The sequence below is a fragment of the Lynx rufus genome, unplaced genomic scaffold, assembly GCF_022079265.1.
Source record: "Lynx rufus isolate CCGP_SWC_20201006 ecotype Redwood Valley unplaced genomic scaffold, mLynRuf1.p SCAF_6, whole genome shotgun sequence".
Taxonomy (NCBI): domain Eukaryota; kingdom Metazoa; phylum Chordata; class Mammalia; order Carnivora; family Felidae; genus Lynx; species Lynx rufus.
Genome location: NW_025814878.1, coordinates 33,737,376 through 33,759,211, shown reverse-complemented (window position 1 = coordinate 33,759,211; position 21,836 = coordinate 33,737,376). Strand labels below are relative to the sequence as shown.

At 36.6% G+C, this 21,836-nt stretch overlaps 1 protein-coding gene across 5 annotated transcripts in view; it reads left to right on the top strand.

The window, feature by feature from the left end:
- The window catches only part of NKAIN2 (sodium/potassium transporting ATPase interacting 2), a 995,125-nt gene that overhangs the window by 804,702 nt on the left and 168,587 nt on the right, over nucleotides 1-21,836 (top strand). For 4 of the 5 annotated variants that reach the window (XM_047102356.1, XM_047102358.1, XM_047102357.1 and 1 more), the window contains one exon: nucleotides 8,716-8,916. In XM_047102356.1, the coding sequence (XP_046958312.1) occupies nucleotides 8,716-8,916 (201 nt within the window). Of the gene's footprint in view, nucleotides 1-8,715; nucleotides 8,917-19,081; nucleotides 21,717-21,836 lie in introns of those variants that run through there. The other variant, XM_047102359.1, reaches the window with a different exon arrangement.

Here is a 21,836-nt window from a genome sequence, read left to right as displayed (position 1 = left end):
TTCAGGACCCAGCGAGAGTTCCCATCTCTAGGACACTGTCCCACCGGAGTACACAGGCATCATCACACTCTCCAAATTTCTGTGCATAGATTGTCCACACTCTTCAGGTACTTATCAAATACTTCCTTGTACTGTTATGTTTCCTCCTTCTTTTTAAAATTAATTTATTAATTAATTTTATTTAAAAAAAATTAAATCCAAGTTAGTTAACATATGATGTAATAATGGTTTCAGGAGTAGAATTCAGTGATTCATCAACTCACACATAACACCCAGTGCTCATCCCAACAAGTGCCCTTCTTAAAGCCCATCACCCATTTAGCCGACCCTCCCTCCCACCACCCCTCCAGCAACTCTCAGTTTGTTCTCTGTATTTAAGAGTCTCTTATGGTTTGCCTCCTTCTGTTTTTATCTTATTTTTCCTTCCCTTCTCCTATGTTCATCTGTTTTGTTTCTTAAATTCCACATATGAGTAAAATCATATGATATTTATCTTTCTCTGACTGACTTATTTTGCTTAGCATAATACATTCTATTTCCAACCACATTGTTGCAAATGGTGAGATTTCATTCTTTTTGATTTCCAAGCAATATTCCATTGTATATTTATACTACATCTTCTTTATCCATTTATCAGTCGATGGACAATTGGGCTCTTTCCATAATTTGGATATTGTTGATAGTGCTGCTGTAAACACTGGGGTTAATGTGCCCCTTCAAATCAGCATTTTTGGTTCCTTTAGATAACAAAAATACCTACCTAGTAGTAGGTACCTAGTAGTGCAATTGCTGGGTCATAGGGTAGCTTTATTTTTAATTTTTTGAGGAACTTTCATACATTTCCCTTTTTATACCTTATCCTCGAAAAGAGATAATAGGCCCCATAATGTTAGGGGTCACATCTGACATCACTTCACATTTTTATGGCCTGGTAAAATGCTTTGCATATAGTAACCGAATAATTTAATATGTGTTAGCAACTATGCTGCTAACTATAACCTAATTGCCATTTGTTACAAAGTGCAGCTTCTAGCCTTTCTAATAATGTTGCAGTCTAGACATGAGAACATATCAGTTTTCAATATTATTATTCCAAAAGAAAAACTAAGTAATAGAAAACTCCAAGAATCTAAGAAAACATTTCAGGTTTTTTTTTTAATTTAAAAAAAATTTTTTTAATGTTTATTTATTATTGAGAGACAGAGACAGAGCATGAGCAGGGGAGGGGCAGAGAGAGAAGGAGACACAGAATCTGAAGCAGGCTCCATGCTCCGAGCAGTCAGCACAGAGATTGACACTGGGCTCGAACTCACAAACTGAGAGATCATGACCTGAGCCAAAGTCGGACGCTTAACTGACTGAGCCACCCAGGCACCCCAACATTTCTGATTTTTTAAACTTAAACTCAAAATTTCTCTCCCACCCTCCACCTTCTACTGTCTACAATATATTCTCCATTGCTTACTCTTGGAACACATACATGCATGTATGCTCTTCTTCAAATGCCATAGAACTGGGAAAGTAAATTTTAGCTTTTTATTGAAATTCTGAGATGTTACTAGTATCTGTTTCTCATTTGCTTGTCAACTTTTTTTTTCCATCAAATGCTTATTCTTTGTTGAGCAATTAAGCTTCTTGTGTTGACCTGAATGCACATAGTCTTTGTCAGAAACAACTTTTTAGTGCTAATAACAGCTTTCATGTAACACATCAGACCCTGTTATTTTGAAAATTGACATGACCAATAATGAGGTCCTTTAATCTGAACTTTTTAGAGACTTACTAAGAAGAAGAATAAATATATTGATACAAAGGATGTTTTTTTTTGTTATTATACTGATCTGAACATATTATGGAAGTTTTCTTTAGATTCCCAACTTTTAAATCTTACAGTTATGAGACTATTTTATATGTTTTTCAAGATGTACCCATCCAGAATGCACAAGTCAGTTTCCGGATTTCTGTCTTATTATGTGCTATCAAGACTTGTTCTTTGTCTGAGAAGTTCTTTTAATTTTGAGCTTAAACTTATAAAATATATAGGAATTAAATAACCTATTGATTATACATGCAACAGTTCACACAGAGATTTCTGTTGCATTTAAAAGGGAACTTCAGGGAGAACTTTCTTGTCTGTTTTACCACAAGGAATTTACATTTTGTGGTTAAAATAATGCATGTGCAAAAACAAAGTTTTCTGTTTAAATGTCTCAGGAGGATAACTGAGAATATAAGATAATTCCAGGAATCTTCCAGTTAATGACTGCTGGTTAAAGCTATTCACGTACTTATATTTCATCCCCAAACTCCTCCAAAGTGATATGAAAGAATAAAAAAATTGTAAACTAACAGTAAAAGAGAATAGGAGTGGGGGAAGCGTAAGAAGTGTCATCAGTTTCTGGAAGATAGAAAGTAGATGGGGATTTGCTAAGTGACTTAACAGAGTGGAAAAACCTAAAACTTATTATGAACATGCAGAGAGGGGTTCCAATTTATAGATTCGACCTATAAAAATCTTCAAAAGTCAGGATTTAGAAGTAGATGGATTGTGTGAGGTACAGGGCTGAAAATGGGATTAGATTGAATAATCTGTTCAAGAAGCAATTAGACTGCCCCAGGCTTTTCCTTTAATTGATATAACCAGACTTCTCCTCTGGACAGGTGAGACTTTTGAGATATAGGCAAGCATGAGCTAAATTTCTGAACACATGAGGATTGCAAAAGACTGCATACTGGAGTTAAAAAAAAAAAAAAAAGTGCATACAGTGTAGCAAAACCAGCAACCCCTTTCCAGTTTCGCCCAGGCATGCTAAGGTCTGGTGCGTCTCTACTCCATAAGCAGACTGGAAGACCCAGAACAAAGCCCTACAGATCTAGCATTTGGAAGGCACTGCCCAGTCATCATATGTGACGGGTACTTGCTGACTATCCTACAAATGCATAACAACTGCTGAACAAGCTTTAGTTTCTCTTCTTTGATCTGAAAAAACAACCAGAGATCACCAGGCTTCTAAGGAGAGGCTCTATACATTCCTACACTTCAATCAGGACCCTGTTGACACAAAATAATATGAGATATATTTTTTTAACTCCTCCCATGACCCAATTCTGGGTTATTCTGTTTCTTTACTTGAATTCATTTTTCTCTGTATGTTAATTTCTATGCTGATATTTTGATATATTTATGTATTCATTGTCCGTTTTCCTTACCACATGATGAATACTCATAAAGGCAGGAATGTTGCATATGGCACATGGTAGATGTTTAACTAATTATTAACTAGTTATTATTATTTATTTATTTATATACTTATTTATTTAGTAAAAATAACTCAGATAAAGCAAAAACAGTGTGGGAAACACAATTTTTAAAAAATAATACATTAGAAAACTAAGAAAAGTTATAGCCCAGAAAGAATTGAAAAGTACTAGCTATACAAAAGCAACAATTAGAGAAGAATAAATGGCTCTTAGAAATTCAAAATATTAAAAATAAAACATGGGGCCCCTGGGTGGCGCAGTCGGTTAAGCGTCCGACTTCAGCCAGGTGACAATCTCGCGGTCCGTGAGTTCGAGCCCCGCGTCGGGCTCTGGGCTGATGGCTCAGAGCCTGGAGCCTGTTTCCGATTCTGTGTCTCCCTCTCTCTCTGCCCCTCCCCCGTTCATGATCTGTCTCTCTCTGTCCCAAAAATAAATAATAATAAAAAAAAAAGTTGAAAAAATAAAAATAAAATATGTAATTCAATATAACACTGCGAGAAGTTGGTAAAGAAAATCTCCAAGAGAGTAAAGAGAAATGTTAATATATGAATACTAGGAAAGAAAAGATAAGAATATAAAGAGGTCAATCCTAGAAGTCAAATGTCTGACTAACAGAAATTTCTATAGTAACAGAAAAAGTAGAGGGGAGGGAACAATTTAAGATAAAATGTGAAAATGTTTCCTAAAATGGAAGGAACGGTTTCCTGGATTGAAAGGCCCTCCAGAAGCTCAAAAAACTTAGCGAATTAAAAAATAAATAAATAAAAATAAAAAATAATAAAAAAATTAAAAAAGCCCATCAAGGTAATTCAGAACCTGAAATTAAGAGTTTCTTTCTTTTTTTAAATGTTTATTTATTCTGAGAGCAAGAGAGAGAGAGATAGACAAAGCATGAGCATGAGCATGAACATGAGCAGGGGAAGGGCAGAGAGAGAGGGAGACACAGAATCCGAAGCCCGTTCCAGGCCCTGAGCTGTCAGCACAGAGCCCAATGCAGGGCTTGAACCCATGAACCATGAGATCATGACCTGAGCTGAAGTTGGAGGCTTAACTGACTGAGCCACCCAGGTGCCCCTAAAAGAAGATTATTTCTACCTGGATAAACTTCAGAAATATCATGTGGAACCAAAACAAGTTAGAGGTTTTACACATTTTATTGTTTTCATTTTCCATTTATTACGTGGGTATATATTTGATACACAATGTGACACTAGTTTCGGGTGTACCATATAGCGATTCTACATCTCTATACATTATGCTCGCTCAGCCCAAGTGTAGCTACCATCTGTCACCATACAACCCCATTATAATACCATTCACTATATTCCCTGCACTGTACCTTTTATTCCAATGACTTATTCACTCCATAACTGGAAGCCTGCACCTCCCACTCCCCTTCACCCATTTTGTGATCCCCACCACTGTCCTCCCTGCTGGCAACCACCAGCTCTCTGTATTTACAAGTCTGACTCTGCTTTTCGTTTGTCTGTTCATTCATTTGTTTTGTTTTGTTTTGTTTTTAGATTCTACATGAATGAATATACACATCTTAAAACCTGAAAACAGTATTTTATATTATTAATGAGTAGATAAACATTTAGTAAAACTACAAAAACTTTTCATGAGAATACTAATCCAAAACCATGACAGTAATTATCTATGGAGAAGGAGAGAAGGAAATAACGTTTAGGAGGAGTACAGAGAAGGCATAATTTATATGTATACATTTTTATTAAAAGAATGACAGTAGCAGTACAGCATAAGATTTAAGGAGGCTGAGTGATGAGTATAATGATATTGCTGTAGTACCCTCTACACTTTTCAGTGTTTATGAAATATTTCACTACTTAAAACGAAAAGATGTAAGAAATCAGAAAAAAAGAAAACAGGTTACATAAAAAATTGCAGGAAACAAAATGGTATCTGATTCCTTAACTGTTATAATGGAAACCAGAAGATAATGGAGAAATATTCACCCACTCTGAGGGAAAATCATCTTCAACCAAGAAGCATACATCCAGCCAAAATATCAATCAACTAATATAAAAGCTGGATGAAAACACGTAAGACTTAACATCATTCACCTATTCTTAAGAAACTAATGGAATTTGTAACCTAAGAAACGAGAGAGAAAACCTCGTAAAAGACATGAGAGCTGTTAAGAAAAATTGCACCAGACAATTGTTAAAATGGGAAGACAGATTTTCTTAACTGCTGTAGTAGGGAAGAGAGATGTAAGTAGAGAACTGAACTCAGCTCCAAGTTAAACAGGCATGAAAGGTTTTATTCATGACTAGTGCAATAGAGGAGAGAAATTGAATTCAATTACACTGAAATAAAAGTTGGGAGGATTTTTAAATGCTGGGGTGAAAAGTACCTAAGGACATTATGGGGAAAGTTAGTCAATGTGATTAGGCCATCTGTGTTTGTTAATTGTTACTTCTCAGAGTTAGTTTTCTACCCACCCACAGGCACTGAGAGATAGGGATGATCTCTTTCTTGACCATTACATTTCAAAGAAATGGCTCAGAGGGCCTTAAGAAAGACACTCCTGAGTTTTAGAAAATTTGCATCTTGAAGGAGCAAAGAATTTATAATTGCAAGTTTTCTAGAGAAAGTAAAGTCAAGGCCTGTACTCAGGAAGAAAACTGCTTAGTCAAACTGAGGGGAATGTGAAGGTCATCTTAGTCAAATACAGAAAACTGGGGATCCAACAGAAGAGAGCACTAATGATATTAAGTGAAGTCCATGTCCAACTTTATGTATCAATTGCATAGAGCCTGATGAAAACAGAAGCCTGTGAGATTCCAGCTCAGAGGTCCCCAGGAAAAGATACACAAGTTAGAAAAGAATTGATCCATTCTAAGGTGTTAGACCAAGTAGAATTTAATATTGAATGAGTTTGTATAGCTCTACTGGTCTTTTTAAAAAGAATTAGTGATAGAAATACTACAGAAAGAGAGTAAAAAAAAATAATAAAACATGCCACAAAATGTAGAGGAATCAATAACACAAAGATAACTGGAAAATCCCCAAATACTTGGCAATTAAAGATACATTTCTTTTTTTTTTTAAGTTTATGTATTTATTTTGAGAGAGAGTGCACACCAGAGTGGGGAAGAAGCAGAGAAAGGGAGAGAGAGAGAGAGAGAATCCCAAGCAGGTTCTGCACTGTCAGCACAGAACCTGACTTGGAGCTTGAATTCATGAACTATGAGATCATGACCTGAACAGAAATCAAGAGTCAGATGCTTAACTGCATGAACTACCCAGGCACCCCAAGGTACATTTCTAAATAGCACACAGGTCAAAACAGAAATCTTACACCTGGGGGTGTAACACAAATGTGTTTACATTTGAAATAACCTACTTGGGACATCTAGGTGGTTCAGTCAGTTAACTGTCCAACTCTTGATTTCGGCTCAGGGCATGATCTCAAGCTTCATTAGATTAAGCCCTGCATTGGGCTCTGTGCTAACAGAGCAGAGCCTGCTTGGGATTCTCTCTCTTTCTCCCTCTCTGCCCCTCCCCTGCTCATGCACCTGCTCGCTCTCTGTGTCTGTCTGTCTGTGTCTGTCTCTCTCTCTCCCTCTCTCTCTCTCTCTCTCAAAATAATTAAACATTTAAAAAATCAAAACCGTAAAAAAGTGGAAAAAATCAATTAAATCAAAAGCTAGTTCTTTGAAAAGATCAACAAAATTGAAAAGCCTTCAACCAGGCTAAGAAAAAATTAGAGAAAACACAAATTACTAATAACAGAAATGAAAGAAGGGGCATCGCTACAGATCTCATGAACATTGAAAGGATAATGAAGGAATATTGTTAACAACTCTATACCCACAAATTTAATAACCTAGGTAACCTGGACAAATTCCTTTAAAGATATAATCTGCCAAAACTCATACTAGAAAAAATAGATAATTTTAATAGGTCTATATCTATTAAAGAAATTCAATAAATAATAACTTTCCAAAACAGCAAACTTCAGGTCCAGATGGTTTCACTGGTAAATCTACCAAACATTTAAGAAATCATACCAATTCTCTATAATCTGTCCCAGAAGATAGAAACAGATGGAAAACTTTCTAACTCACATTATGAAACAAGCATTAACCTAATACCAAAGCCAGACACAGACATTATAGGAAATGAAAACTACAAATAAATACTTCTAATGAACGTACATGCAATTATCCTCAACAAAATATTATCAAAATGAATCCAATAATGTACAAAAAGAATTACATACCACAACCAAGAGGGATTTATGTCAGATATACACGACTTGTTCAACATTCAAAAATCAGTTAATGTAATGAAAAATGTAGACACTTTTTGTTTAGCCATTTTCAGGTTGCAAAGGATACTTTGAAGACTTTGTGAAGAGGCTTGAAAGAAAGAGAAATTGCTTGCTCCCTCACCCCCTTTCCTGCCCATAGAGATCATGTGACTCATAGCATACTTCACTCCAGAGGAATCGTTCACCCAATCTCCAGCCCCCCTGGCCATTTCAGCTGAACACTTTCATACCTTCAGTGTGAGTGCGTGTTAAAGGTCACAAACCTGATTTAAGATATTTTCTATGCAGGATCTGCCTAGTTAATTCAGCACCTCATTTTAGAGTGAGAATAGTTGGCATCTATTAACTTGTAGCACTATCACTGAGATTGAAATAGTTCCATTTAGAATTCATCTTCCTTGACTTGCTGAGTAACAGAACATGTTCACTGTATTCCTTTTAGTCATTCTCTTTCTGGAAGACAACCTTTATCCATGTGCCATTAATAGCTCCATGTTTGTGTATGTGATTATAAGCTAAGTGCAGAAACTCTACCTTCTATTCCATTTATACCTACACATCACCTAACGTGCTTAACTTCATCTAAAGAGTGGTTGACTTATTATCTCCACCCTGCAAGAATTTGTGAATGATATTTCCTAAGAAATGTTATGACCAAGTAATATGTTTTATTAAGTAAAGTCTTATAAATTTTAGCTTTAGCCACATTACATTAAATTTTGCCAAACTGAAGTAAAAATTTAATATTTAAAATGTGTAAAAGGTACAAGTTCTCAGGTTGAGAATATAGCTTATTTAAAATAAGATGAACTTCACTTGATAAAATAGTTTAAATCACTCCTTTTGTAATAAATTATAAGTCCTCAAAAGTAAGAACTCTTCAGTGCTACAATTAATGTCAGTCACTGATAATTTTACTAATAAATATTTTTATTTATATTATTGTAGTCAGGCCAATAAATGAAATCTATTAGACACAGAACTTTCAAGTGGAACTAATAGTTTTATTTAAGATGCTTCCTTTCTGCCCATAAAATACAGTGAGGGGAGGGAGAAAAAAAAAACCACATTTCCAAATGGAAAACTCCAAGTCAGTCCAAAATAAGCTAACATTTATAAAGTAATTCTCATCCTTATAAATTGCCTTCTTGCAGGAAACAGACCTTATCCTGACTTTTAATATTTCAATGCACCGATCTTGGTGGATGGAGAATGGACCAGGATGTACGGTGACATCAGTGACACCTGCACCAGACTGGGCCCCAGAAGACCATCGCTACATCACGGTCTCAGGGTGTTTTCTGGAGTACCAGTACATAGAAGTGGCTCATAGTTCCCTCCAGATTGTCCTCGCAGTAAGTTTTGACAGCCAACCTCTCCTTCTAGTGCTTCTGGAATCGTTTTATTTCCGTGCAAATTCAGTGCACACAAATGGAATCTGTGGATAAAGTGTGGCTATTTGCTTTTTTCTAGTTAATGCCCCCTTCAATAGGGGTTTGTCAAGTTAAACCAGGGCATAGTAAAAAGTAATCAATCAGTAAATCAATAAGTAGGCTTTGGCATCGTCAGCATTTTACATAAGAAATCCAACCATCCAAGGTTTGATCATTTGGCTTTTGGTAAACAAGAGTTTCCCAAAGATTCTTGCAGAAAGATCAGAGAGCCTTCACAACTAACATGCTAAAATGCCTAGATTTATAAGATTTCAGTGGATACTTTTCTGCCAGTGCTTATTTCTGTCTGTGCCGCTAGCCCCTGGAATTCTTCATTTGCCCATATTCTTCTTCCTACATTTTCTGAAGGTACGACGCATCACCTGTAATCATTTCCCCTCTTTTTCAAACAGTTCAGGTTTTCATAAATTCTACTTCTAGGACTATCATGCCTCCATATTTCATATTATTAAACTAATAAAGAACTCTCCCTCCACTAGGAGTCAGTAGGAGTTATAAATGATTCCTATGTATTTGTATACAGTATTTGTAGAGCGTATCTGTATAATATATCCCTGTTATATAAAACATATTATTTTATATTTTATCACTATGACAGAGATAAACACATCCTTTTCTCAAAAAGGACTTTTGCTAAGGCTAAATGCATAATTTTGTAGGATTTATAAAGACTTTATTATACATGTCTCCATTTATTTATTACAGATCCTATAGGTATAGACCTACTTATATTTTCCTTAGACTCCATGTAGATCTGCAACTGCTATGCATAGCCTTGAAATTGTTAATGACAAATAATTCAAATAGAATCTGCTCTTTGCATTTCTTCAGTCAATTACTTTGGGAATGATATTAAGTCACAATTCTTAAATAACAAGACATAACAGGTTGTGGATAGAATGGCATAAATTAGTTCACATAAAATTCTTCTAGGAAAACAAAAAGAAAGACCATGTGAATGTGTATGTATCTGATTATGCAACTAACATATAGTTATTATATTTTTTAAAAGGAAGAAAATATATACATGTGTATACATACATACACATACACACACATAAATTACAATGGGCTAAGTGATAGTAAATATTACCAAATCTTTGTGACTAAAAACCATAAAGGTTTATTTTTATGGATCAGTATAAACTTCTGCCAGTGTCACTGTCACTAAGAAAACAAGGTTGGTAGAGTAAACACCATCTCAATCATCATGGGTTGCCATGCCAGAGAGCAAAGATACATCTGAAGTGTCAACATTCGCACAATCACCCGTCTCCTTGGAAAGAGAAGCTCATTGTTTGTATTCATTGTCACTAGTCCCACCCAACCAAAAATTAATCCCAACTAGTCCCACAGTCCCAACCAATCACAAAGGTCAAGAAAGAAGGAGAATGCAAATTTTGGGACATCAGCATAAATAATTTCAACAATATTTGAATTACGTTTTAGCTACAGCATTGCGTACTCTCCCTTCAATATGTGCAACCTGAGACATTTCTTAACTAACACATCCTTCCACAACAGTCTTAAACGCTACACTCGTCATTTTAATTATCTTGAAAAAAAATAAGGTAGATTTGATGGGACAGAAAAAATTATTTAATTACTTAAAATCCTATTTAGATGAAGTGTTCATTCTCAAAAGAGAAAAATAAAATCTTTCTGGTATTTGGGGACAGATTATGTGGTAGAGAGGGCTTTTAGATAAAAATTCCCCCACTGGAACTCACTTTTTTACTGTACCCACACATTTTGGAAAATTTCCACTTATGTGTCAAGTATATTATAAGGATATAGTTTATGTGCACAGATAGTTATATGTGACCATTTTAGAGAGTTGAATTAATGTGTGTATGTAGAAACCATATTCACAGATTTATCAAACCCACATAAAATTTTGGCACACAGGTAATTTGCTAAAAAAAATGTATATATACATATGGACATGGAAGTATATGTTGAGGCTGACCTACTGCCCAAAGAAAAATTATCTTTACATAAGCAAAATTATCTGTAAATGCAAAGTGGCAAGAGTGTAAAGAAGACAGAAAGAGTGTCCTTAAGAGCACACGTGGTCAGTATTTCAAGCTACTCCTAACTGAGTGGAGAACTAGTTTGAGCAAGCCATCACAGGATGCAGCCTCTTTACCCTCATAGGACCCTCATAGGGGGTCCATACCCTTTCCACCTGTTTCTTTGGCAGTGCTGACTGTGGATCACCTGAGAGTAAGTTAGGGACAGTGTACCCAAGCCAGTTACTTGGAGAATTTTCAAAGACACTTTTTGCCTTTGGGCTTGCCGTACAACACCTGCTGTAGAGAAAACCTAGCATTTCTTAACTAGAGTTTTCGAAGGGAAACCAAAATGGGACTTATCCTGAACAATTTGCTCCACCTACTAATTGGAAGCCTTCCAACTAGATTTTCCTGTAGTCATTCTGATCACTTCTGCTGTCATGGTTAAGAGATGGAATAGTGTTGGGGCACCTGGGTGGCTCCGTCGGTTAAGGTGTCTGACTCTTGATTTCAGCTCAGGTCATGATCTTGCAGTTCATGAATTTGAGCCCTGCATTGTGTTCTGCACTGACAGTGTGGAGCCTGCTTGGGATTCTCTCTCTTCCCCTCTCTCTGCCTCTCCCCTGCTCTCTCTCTCTCTCTCTCTCTCAAAAAGAAATAAACTTAAAAATTTTTTAAATAAAAAAAAAGATGGAATAGTGTCTTGAATCTCTGTTCCTCCACTTTACATGTTACGCAAATGACACCCCGAACAATCCAATGTTGAATTCAGTGGGTCCTATGAAGATTTCCTGAGTGCTTGTCCCCTGTTGGCATCTTAAGCAGCAAATGACAGGATCCCTAACCTTGACGATGTCACAATCAAAAATAGGGCAAGGTTCCTCAGGATACAAACCAGGTGCAAATAGGTATATTTTGGGGATTGTACTAGACAGAGAATACACTTTGTGCAGTATATAACATAATATTGTCTTCTTAGCTCCATCCTGCTTTTTGTAAAGTCAGCTAAATGCCCACTTCTCCTTGTTTCCACCAGTCTTTGAAGCTGCCCTCTCTTCCCGGGTATCTGGCTTGAATCTGCCTTCACGAACTGCTGCTCTCCCAGCGACTGCTCTTGCCTCACTCCAAATCTCTCTAGCTCATTTCCTCCAACTTCACTCAGCCTTTCTTTCACAGATTCCTGACCCCTGGCAATCCTGTCACCCTGTTGTTCGGTTTTCTGCCAATCAACTCTTAGCTGATTTGGAAATTAGCATTCACAAAGCCCACATTTGCATCGCACATACATAAGATATCTTCCATCTACAGCCAAGAGAAGACAAGTATAATATCCACATAATTGGGAAGAGGGGCTATTAATCACGCAGCCTCCAGCCGAGCAGAGAGGACTGCCAGAACACCATAATGATGAGCCAGGTGTGAGACTTGAGCCCTCTCCTCCTTCGGCAGGGCTTTCTTCTAGTTAGTATCAGATATCGTATTCAAAAGGAATACAGGTGTGCACAGTTTTAATAAAACCAAAAAAAAAAATCCACACTTACAAAATAGATCAAATAAATATGTATGGGGAGAACCAGGGAGGAGATCACCTACAGAGATGGTGTTGTTCGCATTACAAAAGAATTAAGGGGATTTCTTCAAACAATGTGTGATTGCAGCTGCATGGTTTACAAAATGTGTTCACAGGAATTAAATCTTTTGATTTGTGTAACAGTCCTGTGAGGGCTGCAAAACAGGTTGAAAGCCTTTCCCAAGATTTCTTAGCCAGTAGGGAGGATGGACATACTGACCCAAGTTTTTTTCTGGTACCAAGGACAGGAAATGGACTACAGTCTGAATGCCAGCAACAGCTGATTGGAAATGAGTTCCTGAAACCCCCAAATTCCGAGCTTATCAGTGGCAAAGAATGCCGTGATTGATTAGCCATGGTGCTGAGGGTGAGGGGAATGGAGGTGTGTGTGCCTCATACTTGTTATGCACACACTATACCTCACTTCCCCTAACCAACACAATGAAATCAGAGGATGTTTTACAAGAAAGTGGAAGTAAATGAAGCTTTAAGGGAAAAATATTTATCAGTTACTGAACTAAGTTTATATTTTAAAATGTATGTTACAATTTCAAATAATACATTGGACACAAAACAAAACAGAAACCAATACTTAATCCCTCTTTTCTCTGGTTACTTCCAGAGGACAAATATCTCTAAATTTGAGATACGCCGCTCCAACCAAAATTTCTTCCAACTGGAAGTATTACTTCCAAGACACTTCCAAGTCTGCAGCAGACTGATAATTAATATATTTAGGATACCAGCAGAAGATATTGGTAAAAATTTAATTAAGCCTACCATTTTCCCAAACAATTAAAATTGGCGTAGAAACCATGTACAAATTAGCAGAGACTTATAAAAGACTTTAGAAAAGGTTCTAATACTTGGTGCACTGTTCATAGATAAAATAGGATCACTGTTAAGTTCATCCTTCAGTCATATCTATTCTATTTGGAAGACTTTGTATTTTTTAAAGTACATGAAATGATAGAAGCCATTGTTTTAAAAACTGTGGTAAAAAAAAAAAACTTTTGAAGATAAAACGTGTCTTCAAATGGATGGAGCCACAGATGTTTCCAGTTATTCCCAGTTAATAATGATATATATTTGACATATGGCTTGGTAAGACTTGCCTAAGTATACCATTGGTGAGAAATTTTCAAAACCTTGAAAGCCTTTATCCAAGTTAATGTGGGATTGTGCTGGGAATGGCTCAGGAGTATTTTTTTGAATGTTGCTGAGTGTGTGGTGCATGGATGAAAATGAGTTGCCTTATTGATCACGCCTCACTTTCATTCCTTCTTTAATCTGGAAACATATTCATAAAGATTTGGTTGTCAGAAATTTGGGTCCTGATTTGAATGTAGCTTGCGACATTGCCATTAAACTGGTAAATAGCGAATCTGAGTTGCGAACTTGAATCATTTTGAAGGGATGTGTGTTTTTAAGTGGCAGAAGGTGAATTTCACATCACAGCAGTATTCAAATTTCATTGGATGTATTTCAAAGACTAATACGTCTCCTTAAAATATGTTAATATTTATAATATGCTGACATAAATAGTCCATTGCCGCTATTTAAACTAATGGTGAGGGGGCACCTGACTAGCTACTTGGTAGAGAATGACTCTTGATCTTGGGGCCATGACTTTGAGGCCCACTTGGGCGTAAAAGTTACTTAAAAATGCATTTTAAGGGGCGCCTGGGTGGCGCAGTCGGTTAAGCGTCCGACTTCAGCCAGGTCACGATCTCACGGTCCGGGAGTTCGAGCCCCGCATCAGGCTCTGGGCTGATGTCTCAGAGCCTGGAGCCTGTTTCCGATTCTGTGTCTCCCTCTCTCTCTGCCCCTCCCCCGTTCATGTTCTGTCTCTCTCTGTCCCAAAAATAAATAAACGTTGAAAAAAAAATGCATTTTAAAAATAAAAAATGACAAAAAATATCAAACATCAATTTCAAATGTATACAGTTTTTAAGTGATTTTTAAGAAAAATCTTTCAGGACATATGGAAGTAGAAATGCTTAAAGACCATTACACTAACACAGTGGTTCTTGAGGCACTTGGGTGGTTCAGTCTGTTGAGTATCTGACACCTTGATTTTGGCTCAGGTCATGATCCCAGGTCATGGGATGAAACCTCATGTTGGCCTCTGTGCTGAGTGTGGAGCCTGCTTAAGATTTTCTCTCTGTCTCTCTGTCTCTCTGTCTCTCTCTCTCTCTTTCCCTCCCTCTCTCCCTCGCTTATGCCCTGTCTCTCTCAGTATGGGTCTTAATGCTGGCTGAGAATAGAAATTATTACTCACTTGTTTAAAACAGTACTATAAACATGACCTACTTCTAGAAATGCTATGCCCTTAAGGCTTGATGTATGGCCTAGATGTTGTAATTTTGAAAATCCTCACCAGACACATCAATGCTTTCCCTTTCTTTTTGCTACTGATCCTGCTATAGTCCTAAAGTGCTCAGAAACACATGGTGCTTGGTCAAAAAAAAAAAAAAAAACATTCTGTAATACCAAATAGGTGCCATAGCTCCAACTACTCCATCAGCTCCTTCCTGGAAGTTGAGAGTCATTTCCCTTTGAGTATCGCAGTGTCTACCCTATTATCAAGTACTGAATCTGCAGACCTACACTCTGTCTGCCATATCTCAATGCTAAAGAGTGACTTAGTGAAGAGCTTGAGCTGAAAACTGAGTCTTCTGATTCCTAGTCCAGTGTCCATGACTCTACAATAGTTTTCTTCTTAGGACAGAAATGCTTGCTGCCTGTGATAGAAATGGACAGAATGACAAGCACTTGGTTTCTTTCCTAGCTCCCATGCGGGTCAACAGCTTTGCTGCTTGGCTTGGAATGTTATATATGCTGCTCCAGGTCTAGTTCTCTGGATACTCATACATAGACTTACTTGTCAGGGGGTAGTAACCCAATAAATGAAATAAATGTGATTTGTCTTTCTGTAACATCAGAATAGTTTATAAAATATTCACAAAATTATAGGAAGAAGAACCAAATTACAATTGTGAACAAGGGATTTTTCCAATGTCAGCATTTCTGAAATAGGAGAATGAAGTCAGTGAATAGATTGGGAATGGACATTTCTTGGAAAATTTGAGTGCTGCACAGCACATAAACAACATTCCACAAATTAATTTTAGCACCTGAACTGGGCTTATTCCTGAATATTAAGAAACATCAAGACCTGTTGATGCTTCTGAAATGGGCACGTGTGTAACTTTCTAACCTACTCTCAGTTCCTCTAGACAATAATAAAGTTACCTCAACACTGTCACTCAGAACATGGCACTCTGATGTCTTATCCACAATCATCAACCAAGTTTTTGTTAAAATTAACCCTGACAAATCAGTTATCATGTTCTCATTTTATTTTGCTTTATTTCTGAAAGGTGCCCTTGTAAATTAGGGAGTAGTTTTGTGAGTCCATGAACAAGCAGAGTGCAAGAACTTGAATAGACTCTAAAGTCAAATTAAGTCTAAGACGTTTTTGCTTTTAATATTCTCTGGTATTCCCTACATGCAAAGTCAGAAACATAAGGTAAAATATTCACAGTCTGGGAGTAACAATCCTTAAATCTTACACCCAGCTGTATAATAAACTATTTTGTAATTATGAACTGAATGAGATAATTCTTAAGAAATTGCCTGAAAACAATAAAAGTGGTATTATTTATTTTTTCTTTAGCTTGGTATCTTCCACTGCTTACTGAAAATACTATTATTTTTAAAGACTAACTCATAGCGATGTGCAAAAATGAACTAAGTCTTACTTAGTTTACTTACTCCCCAGATAGGACTGTGATTCTTAAAGCCAGTGTGATACTATTTACTGTACTGACACACTAGTCTACACAGGGCTAAGTTTTATCCCATATCAACCATTATCATCAGTGTGCAATATCTGCTTCTCTATATAATGTTGAAAGCAGTTATTTACCCCCAAAGCATAACATCACTTGATCAAGAGAATGCTTGGACACATCATGAGGCAAAAATACCAGCATATTAAAGATGGTAGTGAGGATTATAGGCTGCAATAAATCACCATTAATTAGGTTTTCTGTCATGATATGAGATTTAAGTTAAATTGTCTGAAATTGTGCAAAGCACCATGTACAATCCAATTTCTTATATTTAATTTTGTAATTATAAAATTATTTCAGGGACACTTGGGGGGCTCAGTCAGTTAAGGGTGTGACTCTTGATTTTGGCTCAGGTCATGATCTCATGGCTCATGGGATTGAGCCCTGTGTTGGGCTCTGCACTGGCAGCGAAGGGCCTGCTTGGAATTCTCTCTCCTTCCTTCTCTGCCCCTCCCCAGCTTGTATTCTCTCTCTCTTCTGACTTTCTCTCTCAAAATAAATAAATAAACTTTAAAAATAAAATAAAATAATTTCAGAATAAATAATAAGGTATACTGAATCATAAGTTATTTCAAAAGGAAAAAAGTCTATATAAATATACTAAAATAGAGTAAATTTTGAAAACCATGATAAGCTATTGGCCTTGAACAAAAGGCTACCATCTTTCTTTGTAATATATAATATCATTGTCTTTTAGGACATCTTTCCAGTCATAATCAACTATTCTGATAAAAAATTTTTGAGAAATAATTCTTTGATGGCAATTTCCTCTTCACTGGAAGTTCTAAACACAGTGGTATAATAATAATAGTAGAATGTGTAAGTGTTTTCAAATAACAGCAAGGCATTCTCAAAGGAAGGTTGCAAAGATTTATAACGATCGCTATAATATGATGGATAATTTATTGTTTAGCATGTTATACTCGAGTGAAAAGAATAAAAAATATGGGCAAACACACTTAAGCTAAATAATGTTTACATAATAGAAGAAGAGCAACCTGTGATGTTCCTTCTCTACCTTTTGTGTTTACCAATCCTATAAATAGGATTTTAAACCCTACTATTGTCAACTCACACATTCTTCTTAACAACTAGGTATATGATTCCTAGTCTTCATTATCCTCCTGCTTATTCCTGCCCTTGTGGCATCATGGCTGCATTTATTTTGACTCTGCCATTTGTTGCTCTCTGACCTTTGTTATGACTCTCAACCCATAGTTAAATTTCTTGAGAACCAGGACCACAACTTTTTGCACACATATGTTTATCACTTGTAATTTTCCCCTAACTCCATTCACAGTATTTTATGTTATTGTACCTAAAAAAGCAGCTATTTGTCACGTGATGATCTTGGTCAATGCTAATGGCAAATATGGCTGCAAACTCAAGGACTGAATTAAAGAGTGTCATGGCTCCAAAGATATTTTGGTTTTCTTTATCTCTTCTTTTATTCTGAAATGTCTACCTTGCTCTACTCTCCTTATTGATTCTTAGTCTCTCCACCTCTTAAGTTTAATCAGCTTCTTATCAGCAATTTTATAAATACAAATTGTTTCTTTTACCCCTAACTTTCCAGTGTCCCCCGTCATTTATCTTCACTTTTCCTACCCATTTTCCATAACTCTATTGATTTCTTCATTGCAGAATTATGGGTAGATTCTCTTTTTCCTAAGTTCTAAATTTTACAAATGATACTTGCTGGAATTTTATACCATTCCGTTAGTCACATATCATATTTAGGTTGATTTAGTCCTAATCTACTATATCTGTTACAGGAAAATCAATTTTAAGTGAAATTACACTGTGAGGTATAAAAAATTTCCATGTCAGTGACTCAGTGGCTGTTCATGTATTCATTTTCAGCAATGTTCTCAGTTCATAAGTTTAGGAAAGTCTGTGTTGCTTACAAATTAAAAGCTTAGAGACAAGTTGTCAAAGGAAGCAGAACACTAAGAAGATAGTAAGGGCACCTCGGTGGCTCAGTCAGTTGAGCATTCTCACGTTGGTGGGTTTGAGCCCCTCATGGGGTCTCTGATGACAGCTCTGAGCCTGGTGACTGCTTTGGATTCTGTGTCTCCTCTCTCTGCCCCTTCCCTGCTCGTGCTCTGTCTCTCTCTGTCTCTCAAAAAATAAAATGAAACATTAAAAAAAATTTTTAAAGAGATAGTAAAAGAGTGGCCAAAACTAAATGAGAAAATATGTTGAGACACACCTTTATTGTCCTTTAATTGTGAGTCTGAGGTATGAATTAGAATGACATAGCCACATGATGCCCACATTTTTGGGGTTCAAACTTATGGTCTTAAAGCTTCAGAGCTGCTGTGGTACTAAATCTGGGTCTGAGTTGGAAGAATTTAAGGATGAAGTTAATGAAAATATAGTTTTGTGCATCATTTTAACTATCATGTATAAAACATTTTCACGTGCAAGTTAATCGTGCTGTGTCAACAACTCTGTGAAGTGAACAGGGTGAACTGTGAGTGCCCTGCCAGTGTGGCTGGAAAAATTATTGGAACATTTCACCATACATTAAAAAATTATTGAAAGCTCTATTTAAAATATCTGCATGAACATTTACCTGAGATTAATCTTCACTTTTATTTTCCTTTTGTGATTCATTACAGATTCTTTTTCCCTTTAGACCCCAGATGCTTACAGATGTTAATCTCCAGAGAAGGGCGATGATTCTCCCAACAAAGGCGGTTTGTTGCTTGGCTTTGCTTCACTGAAACCCAGTCAGAGGCTCTGATGACAGATAGTCTGCTTGTCAGCCTTGCTTCATGAATCCAAAGAAAATGGAACTTATCAGAAGCTGAGCCTCAAGCACAACCTGTGCCTCTTATTTGGGCCTTTTCATGCTAGGTTTGGCGGAGGTCTCTGTCTTTCATCATTCGGTTCACTGACAGAAAGAGAAGGGAGCTGTTGCACTTTTAGGTACCACTCTGCAGACTGCTATATTGCAAAATAAACAAACAATATATTTTTAGGGCACCACCTGCAGCAAGCAGCTGTACCAAACAGAGCAGAACCACGAAGGATGTGATTTGTTCCATTTAACATGAAGCCTTGAGGTTTAGAGGAGAGGGGAGGAGAAGGTTCTATGTATACAACCCACACATCCGCAATTTCAACTGAAGCTGATTTTTTTTTCTTTTTTAGTTTGGAATTGAAGTATCATTATATCTCTCCTCCTTTCCCACCCCACAACCTCTGGTTGAAAACAATTCTATTATTGGGCTTATAACTGTTAACTGAGAAAATCATTTTTCTCTGCCAGTAAACTTCCTCTTCCATTCAAGGGCAATTTTCTCTCAAGCAACCTATACTTAAATGTCAACATCTGCTATATCTAAGCTGTATATAAATGGTGTCTGGCATTTACATGATGCCAATGACATGATTAGAGAAACTCATACATTTGGCTTACATGGAATTTTCTTCTTATCTTATAGATTTCATCTATTTCAGTCCTTCTTCGGGATCTGTCTGCCTCTTTAAATGTGCCATGCAAGTCCAAAATACTCTGAAAGCTGAACTTTTAACTCTTATTCTGGTTGACAGTGAACTCCTACATTAACTCCTATCTTTCTGGGCAGTAAAGCTGCATAGCACATTGTGATAAAATTCCACCATATCTGCCATTGTCTGAGCACCCAGAATTCTGAGGCTGATGCAAGGGATATTTTAAGTACTTGCTTTTTTCCCCTAGATTTAAAGATCCCCTCATTCTCTTAATGGCTATTGATTCTGACCTCACAAACCAAAGTCACCATTTCATTTTAAGTTCTTCTAGATGAGCTGGGATAAATATAATTAAATTATGGATGACTCTGGAAGCAATCCAGGTAGTTACAAATTGAGGTCATTTTAAGTACAGAGGTCATTTAAGTCCAGTTACCTTTAATATTAGATTGGCCACCAAGAACGATACGATGTTCAGCTTTTTCTTGACAGTGAACACATTTTTAAAAGAGTGAGGAAACTTGCCTAAATATTTAAGAGGTGAACTCCAATGCCGTCCTCAACTTCTCCACCACTGACTAGATTCTAAGTCTGAAGGAGAAAAGTCTATTGACCATCTGCTTGTGGCTCATTAACACTCTTTGGTGGGACTTGTAGATATTGCTCTAAGATTCAGAGAGGTGAGATGAAGAGATTACAAATCTGCAATGATGCATGCCTCCAGTTAATAGAGGAAATCAAATCCTGTGAGCCAGGAAACTAAATTTCCTCTATTATTTTCACCTGCATCATTAAGATGATGATTTTTTACAATATTGGGCACAAAATAAATTCCTGCCAAGAGTGTTGAATGTGAGAACTGCTTCCCTCTCCTTCACCTTTCTAACATATTAGAAGACATTTTCTGGAAAAAAGCCCAGACTGGGTTTTGCTAAATTACGTCTGCTGCTGCATCCCTGTCGATCAGACAAGTTTCTCTTTTATGACTTATGGGATAGTGCTTCTCACTGTAGGTCGTTGAAACTGGAAAACCAAGGGAAGTATCTTTAGTTCCAAAGAACCAAAGAAGACCTTTAGTTGGAGCATCTTTATGTTCCACAAGAGTCAGTTAGATTGCTCTTTAATTAGTAATTATAGTACACCAAATATTCTTCAGGGCTCTCAGGGGAATATTAAGAGAGAGATAATAAAAGAGAAAGCCTTTGACCATGAGGCTTAGTGAGTATGGAATGAGGGAGAGGACTGAGTGAGGCAGGTGTAACTGGATATTGAATCAGGTTAAAAAAACATGGATGGCAAAGGAGAGGATTCACCATTTCATACAGCTGAAACTGTGTGCAAAGGGTAGAGAGACAAACATTAGGCACCTTCTCTAAGCCTCAGTTTCCCCATCTGCAGTAGGCTTAACTCGTTGGGTTTATGATTATAATTATGATTACTGTTGGTTTTGGTGGCAAAAAATATGTAACATAAAATCTCTCCTCTTAACAAAAGTTTAATTGTACAATACACTATTGTTATGATATGTACATGATTGTACAGTAGATCTCTAGAACTTTTTTATCGTGCTTGGCAGAACTCTATACTTACTCAATAGCAATTCATAATATCCCCCTCCCCTCAGCACCTAGCAACATGATTTTACATTCTGCTTCTTTAAGTTTGACTATTTTAGAGACCTCATATAACTGAAATCTTATAGTACATATTTTTCTGTGACTTACTGATTTCGCTTAGTATAATGTCCTTAAGGTTTATCCATGTTGTCACAGACAACAGGATTTTCTTCTTCTTTTAAGGCTGAATAATATTCCACTATATGTATATACCAAATTTTCTTTTTTATTCCTTTTCAAATTTTTATTTAAATTCTAGTCAGTTAATATATAGTTTAATATGGGCTTCAGTTGTCACATT